The 12,651-nt window shown below is 64.3% G+C and overlaps 2 gene segments (V, D, J or C); both read right to left on the reverse strand.

Moving 5' to 3' along the window:
• LOC123943474 overlaps positions 1-12,651 on the reverse strand; it is a 1,358,446-nt gene that overhangs the window by 101,938 nt on the left and 1,243,857 nt on the right.
• LOC123943485 overlaps positions 6,011-12,651 on the reverse strand; it is a 162,126-nt gene continuing 155,485 nt past the window's right edge. Inside the window, 4 exon segments of the C gene segment in view lie at positions 6,011-6,488; positions 6,588-6,911; positions 7,026-7,079; positions 7,353-7,643. Of these exon segments, the coding sequence occupies positions 6,160-6,488; positions 6,588-6,911; positions 7,026-7,079; positions 7,353-7,643 (998 nt within the window).

Here is a 12,651-nt window from a genome sequence, read left to right on the forward strand (position 1 = left end):
ATTGCAAGGGTCAGGTTGACAGATGGTTCCCTCCAAGTGAGGGCAGCTGGGTCCCAGGAGCCTGCTGGTAGGGGTGTACATGTGTGAGAGGCAGTTAGAGGTGTGTGCATGGGAATAGGAGAAGCTGACAGGTGTGTGTCTGAGCTGATGCTCAGGGTAGAGAGCTTCTAGGAGGCCAGGAGGCACTAGAAGTTTGACCTCAGGTCTCACATTGGTGCAACCTGCAGGAGCTTAAGGGCTGGTGGGCTTCAGGAGGTTTGTGAGGGTTGTATGGGGGACTGTGACTGTCACCAAAGGCAGGGATCAGATCAGGAGGTTGTTCTGCTGCCTCTTCAAGACGTAGTGTGGACAGTGCATGAGCGCTGGGGTCAGAAGACACCGTGCAAAGCCTGGCACCCTCCCCGCAGGCAGGGGCTCTCGAGGCTGCAGTTTCTTCCAGATAAGACAGTGACGGTGGCCCCGCCTCTCGCATTGTGAGCGCGGAGCGAGAGGAGGTCCGAGGGACGGTCGGTCTCCCACGCTCACCCAGCCAGACAGCCTCCTAGCTGTGCAGGGAAATCAGTGCACTTCAGGGAGAGGACGTGGGCTCCATAATGTGGGTGGGCCTCATGCAAGCCGTCGAGAGACTGAAGAACGAAGCCCGAGGTTTCCCAGAGAAGGAGTTCTGCCCCGAGATTACAGGGTTAGCTCCTGCCTGAGACTCCAGGCTGTGGGCAGCCCTGCAGGTTCCCGATGTGCTGGTCGACGCCCACAAGCAATGAGCCCGTTCCTGGAAAGGATCCCTCTATGTCTGTGCACCTGCCTCTAGCTTAGTTCAGCTGTACTTGTAGGGTTGTGTCTCTATGTCTTACCTCTCATCTGCCTCCTCCCCGTTCTGATACTCTGGGTCTCTCTCTCCTACCTCTCATCCAGCTCCTCTTGGTTCCATGTTGTAGGACAATATTGGAGGGTCGCAGGTGGGAGCCTCCGTGCCTGGTGGGAGGTCATTTTCCCAGAGCCGGCGTTCTAGCCCCGAGGGTGAGGGCATAGTTGAGCCAAGGGCCCAGTGCTCATCCCGGAGGGCATGGGGTCCCCCATTGTGGGAGATGCTGGCATTCCCATGTAGGTGGGATGGAGGCTGATCTGTGGTCCAGGAGATGGGAGTGGAGGTAGCTCTGGAATGGAGAGGAAGAGGGGCTGGGCGGGCTGTGTGGCCCATTGGCTGATGGGCTTCTAGGTAGAAGAGGAGGGTGAAGGGGAGAGAGGGTGTGGTACTGAGGTACTGAGGCACTGAGGGCATAGCCTGGAGTCCCCAGGGTCCCTGAGGGTTGGAATGTTCTCCCGGACACCTGTTTTCTGTCCCATGGTCAACCTAGATCATGACCCCCAAATGCAAGTCTTGAAGCCTTGACCCCAGGATGTGAGGGTATTTGGAGACGGGGTCTTTGGAGAGGTGATAGGGTAGAAGGAGCTCATTCATCCAGTCCATTGCGGCTGGTCCTCAGGACGGCCTCTTGTTCTTGTAAGAGCCGAGGATGAGGACACAGACATGCACAGAGGGCTGGCCACGTGAGGACAGGGGCAGAGGCCCCAGGCGAGGCCTGCGTCTCTCCTGCTGGCTTCCGGGATTGTGGCAACAGAAACGCATGTGGCCGAAGCGGCCAGACTGTGGCTCTTCTGTCTGGCCGCCCGTGCTGGCTAACACACACCCAACACACGCCTCTTGCTTCAGTGCAGGGCCAGGCCGGCAGCCCCGCCTGCACGCAGCCCCGGGTGGCCCCTGGCCCTGCACTGCTCCTGGATGCCTTCCTCACCCACCGGGAGTGCCTGGGACTGTGGGTCCTGGCCCCCCATGGCGGGAGGGAGCCAAAGCACGATGTGGCCAGGCCGGGATTTCACCAGGAGCGTGAACACAGGAAGACTTTGCCCAGCAAGTTATGGAATTTTTCAGGATATTTTATTGTCATTAAAGAAAAAGAGAAGAAACAGTAAAGGACATTTTCACGCTCCAGAAATTTCACAAGAAGAAATCAAGCTACCTAAGCGACAGCAGCGGGTTTCCTCTGAGTGATGGGTGTACATTCTCTCCCAGGGGCATGGGGGCTCTGCCTCTCCTCCCCTGCATGGTCGTCTCTCCTGTGTCGGGGCTCTGACCAGGCACTCGTTCAAAGGCTGGGCTGAGAACCAGTCCTAGGCGTCTGCCTGGGTCAGGTCCCGCGCTGCGGGCACTGTCTCTGGTCGTCTTGTCTCTGACCCCAGCTGCCCGGATCAAGCAGGCACTTCTGCCCAGCGTGCCTCAGGTCCTGGTCACAGGAGGGTGCAGGCTGGGCCTGCTGTCCTGGCCTCTCTGCACCTGCCCACTCTGTCCACTGAGGCTGCGTCCCACCCGTCTGGGGACCGGGTCACCAGGCCCCTCTGCAGGAGGCCAGTCTGGCTGCCGTCACTCCTTCCCCCGTCCCTGGGGGGCTCCTGCAATGGCCACAGGCCTGGGCCCTCCTCTGCACATCTCCCCCAGTAGAGAAGGTCTGACTGATCACTCGCGGCACGTCGGAAGCCTCTCTGTGGGGTGACGGTGGCCCATGGGTTCCCCAGGATCTGAGACAACATGCCTGCTCTGGGGATGTCCTGCCTTCTGGAGCCCAGCCTGGACGGGGTTTGCACGGAGGCCGGTCCCTGCCCAGATGGACGCTGGAACTGCCAGCCCTCTGCCGCCTCCAGGATGACCGTGCATGTGACCCGGGGGACGCCCTGCCCTAATGGGTCAGTGTCCACGCGGCCCCAGCAGTAACTTGGTGGCTGCCTAGGAGGGGTGAGCAGTGTCCATCAGCTCAGGCTGGGGCGCCGCCTGCTGTCCGCTGGAGTCTCCAAATGGGGCGTCAGGGGCAGGAGGCAGCCCACGGTGCCCAGCAACCCCGAGGGTGGAGGTCAGGTCCGGGGCGGCTGTGAGGTCAGAGGGTGGCATGCTGGGAGGTCAGAGGGGCAGGCCTGGCAGCAGGCCGAGCGGCATGAACCGAAGCGGCCGGTTCCCGTGGGGGGTCGAGGGCAGCCCTGGACACCCGCCAAGCACCGGCCCTAGGCCCCCTGGCCGATCATGTTCCTGTAGTCGGGGACGATCGTGTGCTTCAGCTGCACCACCGAGGAGAAGATCCACTTCACCTGCAGCAGGCGGGCGTGGGAGTCAGTGTGGCCGGGACCCCCGGGGACCGCCCCCGCCTCCCGCCAGAGCTGGACCCCACACCGAGGCCACTAGAGGGCTGGGGGTCCTGGTGGGGACGGCATGCGGACAGTGAGGGGACAGCGAAGGGACAGTGTGGGGATAGTGAGGGAACAGTGAGGGGGCAGCAAGGGGACTGCGAGCAGACAGTGTGGGGACAGCCACTGGACAGTGTGGGGACAGCGAGGGGAGAGCGGGGAGACCATGTGGGGACAGCAAGGGGACAGTAGGGGGCAGCGTGGGGACTGTGTGGCAACAGCGAGGGGACAGTGTGGGATTGTGGGGGGACAGTGAGGGACAATGTGGGGACAATGTGGGGCCAAGGTGTGGACAGCATGGTGACAGCTGGGGACTGTGGTGACAGTGATGGGACAGCATGGGGTCCTCATGAGGACAGTGTGGGGACTGGGTACAGTGTGGAGACTGCGAGGACACAACAAGGGGGACAGTGTGGGGACAGTGCTCATTGTGTGGGGACAGTGAGGAGTCATGATGGGCACAGTCTGGGGACAGGGTGGGGACAATGAGGGGACTATGTGGAGACATTGTGGGAACAGTGAGGGGACAGTGTGGAGACAGTGGTCTATCATGTGGGGATAGTGACGTGTCATCCTGGGGACAGTGTGGGGACAATGAGGGGTTGTCATGGAGACAGTGATGAGACAGTGAGAGGACAATGTGTGGACGGCATGGAAACAGCTGGGGACTGTTGGGAACAGTGTGGGGAAAGTGTGTGGACAGTGTGAAGACAGTATGGGGACCATGTGAGGACAGCATGGGGACAGCATTGGGACATCAGGGGGAGAGCACAGAGAGAGGCTGGGGATAGGCTGGGGACAGTGTGGGGACAGCGTAAGATAGCATGTGGACAGTGTGCGGACAGTGTTTGGACAACATGAGGTCACTGTGAGGAAAGTGTGGGGACAGTATGGGGACAGTATGGGGACATTGTAAGGACAGCATAGGACAGCATGGGTGCAGCATGGAGACAGCATGACGACAGTCTTGGGACAGCATGGGGACAGCATGGGGACAATTCTGGGTCAGTGTGTGGCCAGCATGGGGTCAGCATGGGAATAGCATGGGGACAGTGTAGGGAGAGTGGGCTGAAGTGAGGGGACAGTCGAGGACAGCATGGTGACAACATGGGGACAGTGTGGAGAGAACATGTAGACAGTGTGAGGATGGCACGGGGACAGCATATGGACAGCGTGTGGACAGACGGGGACAGCACGTGGATAGTGTGGGGACAGCCCGGGGACAGCAGGCTGCAGTGAGGGGACGTGTGGGGACGCCCACCTTAAAGAGGGTCACGGTGGCGCTGTAGCACACGCTGAGCAGGAAGAGGGTGATGAAGATTGAGATGGTGGTCCACAGCCCGTCCAGCTCCCCGTCCTGGTCCTCGGCACAGCTGTCGTCCAGGAGCAGCTCTGGACAGGAAGGGGGTGGTCAGTGCCGTGCCTGCCCAGGGGTGATTCCCTGGGGGACAGTCACAGCCCTCTGCGAGCTCAGGCGCCAGCCTCAGCACCCCCGGCTCTCCAGCTTGGGTCTGGTCAGCGGGGGCCCCCCTCTGTCTCTGCCCTGCCCTGTGCTGGGACCCTCCTGGGGGCAGGCGCCCTGACCGGCACATGTCCTCTTCCCCTGGGGGCCAGGTCCGGAGGGTGGGGGGGTCAGCAGAGCCCAGGGAAGGGCCGGTCCGTGTCGGGGAGTGTGCGAGAGAAGGAGTGGGCGGGGGCATCAGGACAAGCTGCGTGTGGGGTTTTGTGGGTGTTGGGAAGGGGTGCAGGTGGCCTGGGGCGGGGCGGCAGGTCCGTGTGGTCAGCGTGTGGATGGGCTGCTGAGAAGCCGATGGGTGCTGGAGGGGTGTGGGTCGGGCTGGTGTCCACGGTGAGGGTTCCCAAGACCGGATCTGGTCTGGGCCCGTGCGGGCCGTCCCGTGCGAGGCCTGCGTGTAAGGCCGTGTGTGCACACGCATGTGTCTGCAGTGCAGACGTGGGCGTGCGTGTGTGTGCTCGTGTGCACACGGGTGGACATGTGTGTGCGCACGCGTGCAAGCGGCCGCGATGCAGGGACGCACATGCGCGTGGCTGTCTGCACACACGTGTGCATGCGTGTGTGCGTGTGTGATTGCGTGTGCGAAGATGGGGCTGCTCCGTGGGACGGGCTTGTTTTCAGTGGGTCTGGACTCAGCATCCAGGTGGGCATCTGGGATGGTCCCTTCCGTGGAGCTCAGGGCCGCCTGCCTCTGCCCCTGGGGCTCGAGGTTGAGTGTCCCCACGAGTGGACAGGCCTGGCCCCAGGCAGGACCCCCACACCTGGGAGGGGGCGGGAGCCTGTTCGTGGAGTGCCTGAGGGCAAAGGAGGCCTGTCCCCACACACGGGTGAGGCACGGCGTCCGCGTTGGCGCAGAGCAACCACACAGAGTCTCAGGACGCCCAAGCGGCCCAGGGCAGTAGGACAGGCCAGCGTCCCCCACAACTTGGGCTGGTACAGAAGCGGGAGAGTGTGCGCTCGTTTCCCTGAGGGCTCGGGACGGGCTTCTGCGATCCCTGACCACACCCTGCAGCCCCGGGTAGCTCCTGGTTGCAGGGACGGCCCGGAGTGGCGGCCACCTCTGGCCAAGTCCCCTGTCCTGCCTCAGGCAACTCCTGGCCACATGCTGTGACAGCCTGTGCAGACCCGCCCTCCCGGAGTCCAGGCCCCCGTGGGACCCGCTCTCTCCCACCAACGGTGACCCCTGGCCTCGGAGCCGGGCCGTCCCTGCCACTCAGAGACCCGGGTGTGCTGAGCTCTGCCTCGGAAAGAACCATGACAGCGTCGCGGGGTCCCAGGGCAGAGCTGGGTGCTTTATTTCATGCAGGGGCGCCTGCCCGGGAGGTATGTACAGAGGGGTGGGGGCTCCGGCGTCCTCGTGGGACCCCAAGAGCCTGTGGGTGGGGGGCTTGCTGGGGGGCCGGGCGTGTTGCTCATTTACCCGGAGACTGGGAGATGGACTTCTGTGCGTGGTGGTTGTGGAGGGCTTCATGCAGCACGGCACACGTGAAGACGTCTCCCCGCTGCCAGCGCTCCTTGGCCACCGAGAGCTTGCTGTAGAGGAAGTAGGTGCCATCTGCGTCCAGCTGGGGCGGGGTTGTTCGGACATTGCCTTCTGGTAACTGTTTGCCGTTGCTCTGCCACTCCACATCAATGTCAGGGGGGTAGAAGTCTTTGACCAGGCAGGTCACACTGACGGTGTTCTTACTCATCTCGTCCCGGGGTGGGGGCATGACATACACACTGGGCTGCTGGGGTTCCCCTGTGGGGTCAGAGGTCAGCACAGCGGGTCACTCGGAGGGTGGAGGGCTGCGCTTGGTCTGTATGACCCACCCTGCACCCCAGCCACCCTGCTCCTCACCTTTGGCCTTGGTGATGGTCTTCTCAATGGGGGACGGGAGAGCTTTGTTGTTGACCTTGCACTTGAAGACCTTCCCCTTGAGCCAGTCCTGGTGCTGGATGGGGAGGACGCTGACCACACGGAAGGTGCTGTTGAACTGCTCCTCACGCGGGTTCGTCTTGGCCGTGTGCACCTCCTGGTCGTCCACGAACCAGCTGATCTGGACCTCAGGTTCTTCCAGGTCCACCACCACGCATGTGACCTCGGGGGTTCGGGAAATGGAGAGGGTGTCCCTGGGTTTCGGGGGGAAGATGAAGACCGAAGGTCCTCCCAGCATATCACATTCTAGAGAGGGAGACAGAGCGCAAGGGTCAGATCATGGTTGGGCTTCCTCTTGGACATCCATTTCCCTCACCAGACCTTCTGCCTGGGGTGCAGGGAAAGGTCCTGCTGACTCACCTCGACATTTGGGACACGGGCTTGGGCCACCATTGGGTGTGGGCACTTTGGGCACTGCAGAGAGAGCAGACTGGGCATTATTGGGTGTCTGGGCTGGGCACAGGTTGGGGTGGGCGTAGGGGACGGCCAGGTCTTGGGCGGTTCCCAGACCAGGGACTGGAGTGGGGGTTTAGCCACTGGACGCCAACGCCCAGAGGATCTCGTCCCGGAATTGGGAGGCCTGCAGGTGGGCAGACAGTGCTGCCTCCCCTGTGCCCTGAGGTCCAGGCTGGCCAGTGAGCTGGCCCGTGTCCCAGTGCACACCCTCCCTGAGGCCCGTGCTCTCACCTTTCTTGTCCACCTTGGTGTTACTGGCTGGGTGGGCCACGGTGCAGACGAACGTGTCACTGGGCCACCTGCTGGAGGGCACGGTCACCATGCTGCTGAGAGAGTAGAGCCCCGAGGACTGCAGGACGGACGGGAAGGTGTGCACACCGCTGGTCAAAGAGCCGGAGTTCCAGGTCACAGTGACAGGCTCAGGGAAGTAGCTGGACACCAGGCAGGCCACGGCCACTGTGGGTCCGGGGGTGGCCCCGCAGCTGGGGGCCAGTGGGAATACCGATGGGGCCGTGGTGGAAGCTGCAAGAGAGAACATTGTGTGACCACCAGGGTCTCACACCTGCAAGGGCCAGGGCAGGACAGCAGAGAGGACAGCCATGGCGGCGCAGAGAGGACAGGCCTGGGGCATCTAGGGCCCAGCATCCACGTGCTTCCTGGTCGTCTGCAGACCAGCTGCCTGGCCTGGCTCTCTGCGGCCACAGGTGCTGGACTCCTCAGCCTGGTCAGGGCTGGGTGACCACCTGGGTCAGACTCTCCTGGGCCTCTGGCCCTGGGTCCCCACTCAGGGTCCCCACGCCCTGAGTCTTCTGGGTGTCCGGCCTGACCAAGCCCGTCTGAGCCCTGACCTGTGGCGCCTGCTCACAGTGGCTCCTGCTGGCCCCTGAGCCCACTGTCCTGCTGTCCCCACCCGATTGTGCCTTGGACCAGCGGAAACGTCCACCCACTGCCCCTGCCCCTCGGTCCAGAGCCTTCGTCGAGGCCGGCCGACTGCCCTCCAGGCCCCATGTCTTCTGGGTCAGCTCCGCAGCATACCCAGCCGGGCCCCGGGCCCCGTCCCTGCCCCAAACCCACCGACCCTCCTCAGGCCTTCGTGGCGTGGCCTCCTGAGTTCACTGAGGGCCCGCCCAGCCGGTGTCCGTGCCTGGGCCGTCCCCGCTCTGGGGCCTGTCCAGCTCCTCGCTCGCCACGGAGCCCTTCGGCCGACATTTCCCCGAGCCCGTGGCCCCTCAGCATGGAGGGGAGCCTTGCGCCGCCCTGGCTGTCCTCTCCTGCGTGGGACCAGCACCTCAGGCCATCTCAGAGCCCTGGTCGCAGCCAGGCTCTCCCTTCTGGCCCTGCGTCCCCTCCCGCCACACCCCAGGCTGGCTGTCCTACGTCAGGCTCCAGTCGGGCCCCATGCTCTGTCCTCCATGGGGTCCGCTGCCCCGGGCCTCCCCACCGGGTGTGACACGTCCCCCTCTTCTGTTCCTCGTCCCCAGGCACCTCCGGAACAGGGCTCGACCCCAGGACCAAAGAACGGGTTCCCTTCGTCCCCTCAAAGCTGGCCACCCTGGCCCTTCCTCCCCAGAGACCTTCCCACCCTGGCCATAGTTTCCAACCTACCTTGTCCCCCGGGCCCCAGAGCCAGGCCACTGTCCCCGAGGGCGGGGATGCTCACCAGGCTCTGCCCTCAGCGTCTCTGTATGTGGCTGGTGACAGCGTCCAGCAGCCCCAGAGCTGCGACAGCGAGTCCTTCTGCCCTCCTCCCCCGGGCTCCTGGGCGGCTCCTGCCCCTCCTGTTCTCTCCCTGCCCCTGCTCACCCGCACAAGCTCTCCCTGCTCCCCTGAACCCCTGGGGGCAGCCACCTGCCCCTCATGCTCTCCCCCTGCCCCTGCTCACTCGCACAAGCTCTCCCTGCTCCTCTGAGCCCCTGGGACTACCCCTGCCCCTCCTGCTCTCTCCCTGCCCCTGCTCACCTACACAAGCTCTCCCTGCTCCCCTGAGCCCCTGGGGCAACCCCTGCCCCTCATGTTCTCCCTCCTGCCCCTGCTCACCTGCAGGAGCTCTGCCTGCTCTCCTGAGCCCCTGGGGCAACCCTGTGACCCTCCTCCTCTCCCCTCTGCCCCTGCTCAACAGCAGAAGCTCTCCCTGCTCCCCTGAGCCCCTGGGGCAGCCCCGTGACCCTCCTGCTCTCTCCCTGCCCCTGCTCACCTGGGCAAGCTCTGCCTCCTCCCCTGAGCTCCTGGGACAGTCACCTGACCCTCCTGCTCTCCCCCCTGCCCTTGCTCTCCTGAACAAGCTCTCCCTGCTCCCCTGAGCCCCTGGGGCATCCCCCTGCCCCACATGCTCTCCCCCTGCTCCTGCTCACCCACAGAAGCTCTCCCTGCTCCCCTGAGCCCCTGGGGCAGCCGCCTGCCTCTCCCGCTCTCCCCCCTGCTTGTGCTCACCAGAACAAGCTCTCCCTGCTCCCCTGAGCCCCTGGGGCAGCCGCCTGCCCCTCCTGCTCTCCCCCTGCCCCGGCCCATCCGCACAAGCTCTCCCTGCTCCCCTGAACCCCTGGGGCAGCCGCCAGCCCCTCCTGCTCTGTCCCCTGCCCCTGCTCACCTGCACAAGCTCTCCCTGCTCCTCTGAGCCCCTGGGGAAGCTGCCTGCCCCTCCTGCTCTCCCCCTGCCCCTGCTCACCCGCACAAGCTCTCCCTGTTCCCCTGAGCCCCTGGGGCAACCTCCTCGCCCTCCTCCTCTCCCCCCTGCCCCTGCTCACCTGGGGAAGCTCTGCCTGCTCCCCTGAGCCCCTGGGACTACCCCTGCCCCTCCTGGTCTCCCCCTACCCCTGCTCACCCGCACAAGCTCTCCCTGCTCCCCTGAGCCCCTGGGGCAGCTGCCTGCCCCTCCTGGTCTCCTACCTGCCCTTGCTCAACTGGAGAAGCTCTGCCTGCTCCCCTGAGTCCCTGGGACTACTCCCTGCCCCTCCTGCTCTCCCCCGCCCCTGCTCACCTGCACGAGCTCTGACGTTCCCCTGAGCCCCTGGGCCGTCTCCTGCTCCTGGAACCGTCCCAGTTTCTGCTCAGCTGTAGCTGCTGTACCCCTGGCCCGTGGACTCATCGACTACAGCAGCTTCTGCCCCACACGCCCTGTGATCTCTCCCCACCCTGGTCTGGAGCTCAACCCCAGACTCCTGGGTGTTCCTAGGGCACCCTGTCCCTGCTCCCTGTCCCAGACCCTTTAGCCCAGGTTTGGCTTCTGACCCTCAGCCCCTGGGCTCCTGGAGCACATTGAGCTCCTTGCTCAGCCCCTGTGCTGCGGTCTGGGCTCTGAGCACTTGGGAACCATGGCCGCCCTACCCCCTCGTCCTGCTCTCACCTGCTGCTCATCTGAGGCCGCCCAGGGCCCTGTGGACCAAACCTCTGACCCTGCCCTGGGGCTTCACCTGGCTCCCTTGGGTGGTCAGGGCCACCTGGAGTCCTCTTTGTCCCTGGTGCTGAGCCAGCCCTCCCTGTGTCCTCCCCTCAGACCCCTCTGTCCATCCTTGCTTCGGTCCTGCTGTGACTCAAGATGGTCCAGCCCAGGCTCCCAGCACAGGTGGTGAATGGGAACCCTCTGGCTTCTGCCTGTCTCCCGTCACCATCCTTGAAGGTCCAGGTCCCGGTCCACCTTCGTCTGCGTCTGGTGTGTCCAGCAGCGTTGGCATGGGTGTGCCCCTCCCGTGCCCTCTTGTCCCTGCCCTGGGTTGGGCCATGGACTGCAGGCAGCCTGGCCCCTGCCTTGTCCCGTGCTGGCTCAGCTGCTCCAGCCTCCGCCGGGGTCCCGAGGGCGTGGTCTCTCCTCCACTCCTGAAGCAGGTTCTGGTGTTGCCCCTCACTCCTCTGGCCGTGCTCTGTGCAGACCCCACTCACCGCCGTCGGAGCTGTACAAGGAGCCGCCCTGCAGCCACGCTCATGCCTGCACCCACCTGCCCCAGGCACACACTCGTCCTTGTGGCTGAGCTCTGTGCCCTCAGCCCTGCTTCCTAGTTTCCAGGCAGCCCTGGGAGACTAAGAACAGGATCGAAACCGAGGGGCATGGCTTGCTTCCAGAAGTTCCCTTTTCTTCTGGGTGGTTTCTGTCTCAGGGGAGCTGGGGGACCTCCAGGCACAGCTAAGGCTGTCCCACGTGGGTGTGCGGGGGTGGGGTGTGGTGGGTGCCCGGGGACCCAAGGGAGCACACAGGAACCTCCCCTCCCCCCATCCTGCACACGTTCCCCTTGGTCTCTGCCTCCTGCAGGGAAATGCCTGCTGCCTGCTCCCAGGCAGACCAGCATAACCTGTTCTCGGCTGAGTCCTGAGGTGCCCCCAGCCCTGGTGGGCTGCTCCTTGTTCCCCCACGAGTGTGGCCACCGACTGTCCCACGCATACCTGCACACCAGCCTCACACTTGTCCTGTCCACACGGCAAGATGCCCCTGACCTAGAATGTCGTCCTCCTGTTCCATCATCCCCGGCCCAGCTCCGTCTGAAGGCTGGAGCTCTGTCCCTCGTCAGAGAGAAGCTAGTATCCCTACCACACCTGTGCTGTGAAGGACTGAGAAGTCTGAAGTGTATGGACAGAGTTCCTGGTGGGCATGAGGTCGATGCTTCCCTCGCCCTGATGGACAGTGTGCAGCGCCCTCCTGCCAGGTGGGCTGAGGCTCAGCGGCCATGCCGGAGGACAAGAAGCCTCTGTTTCTCGTTCTTGGAGGACCAAGTGTGCAGCCCAGGGCTGTCCCTTACCACCATGGCAGGCCTTGGATGGGGACCCCTGGGAGCCCTGTCGGCCCACCTCCCCGCAGTGCCAGGAGCCTGGAAGACAAGGGCGGAGCTTGGTGGTGGTGGTGGGGGCTTGTGCTGCGTCCCCTGTCATTCCCTGCGTTTGGGGCTCCCCAGCCGCACCCCGTCCACGTGTCAGATTCTGGTCTGTTGGTGTGGGGTCCCCAGGACACGGGGCCCGTGCCCTTGCCGGTAGTCAGGGGTCTGCGGGCGGAGAGTCCTCCAGTCTGCTCTGCTCACACTCACACTCGTGAGCTCTCCAGGCTCCTCCTGGCCTCTGGGGCTTGGGCCCCCGGGAACACCCCAGTGTGGCATTCCTGGCATGGCTGCGCGGTGCCTGGCGCCTGACTCCAACAGAAGCCAGGTCTCCTCAGGTCGCGACCTCAGAGATGTGACCGTGGCTCATTTTGCGTCCCCCTCCCCAGAAAGGCACACAGCCCCTGGGCTTCTGTGAGGGTCGCGCCCCTCTGCGTGGGGCAGGCCGGGAGGTGGAAGCCTGTCGTCCTATAAATATCTCCGTGGCTGCTTTGCAAAACGCCTGTGGCCACCATTGTGGTGCAGGGAGTGTCGTGGGGACCCCGGCGCAGACCTGTCCCAGGTGAAGCGTCCCCGAGGCCCTGGCCGGCGCAGCCCGTCCCCCTGTGACGGCAGCCAGCCGCAGAGCCCGGCCACGCTCCCGGCCACAGTGCGGCCCACTCCGCCGGCCGGATCATGGCCTGTGGATGCTCACGGAGCGCCGGGATCTGCGGCACTTCCGGTGGGATGAC

The sequence above is a fragment of the Meles meles genome, chromosome 6 (assembly GCF_922984935.1).
Source record: "Meles meles chromosome 6, mMelMel3.1 paternal haplotype, whole genome shotgun sequence".
NCBI lineage: Eukaryota > Metazoa > Chordata > Mammalia > Carnivora > Mustelidae > Meles > Meles meles.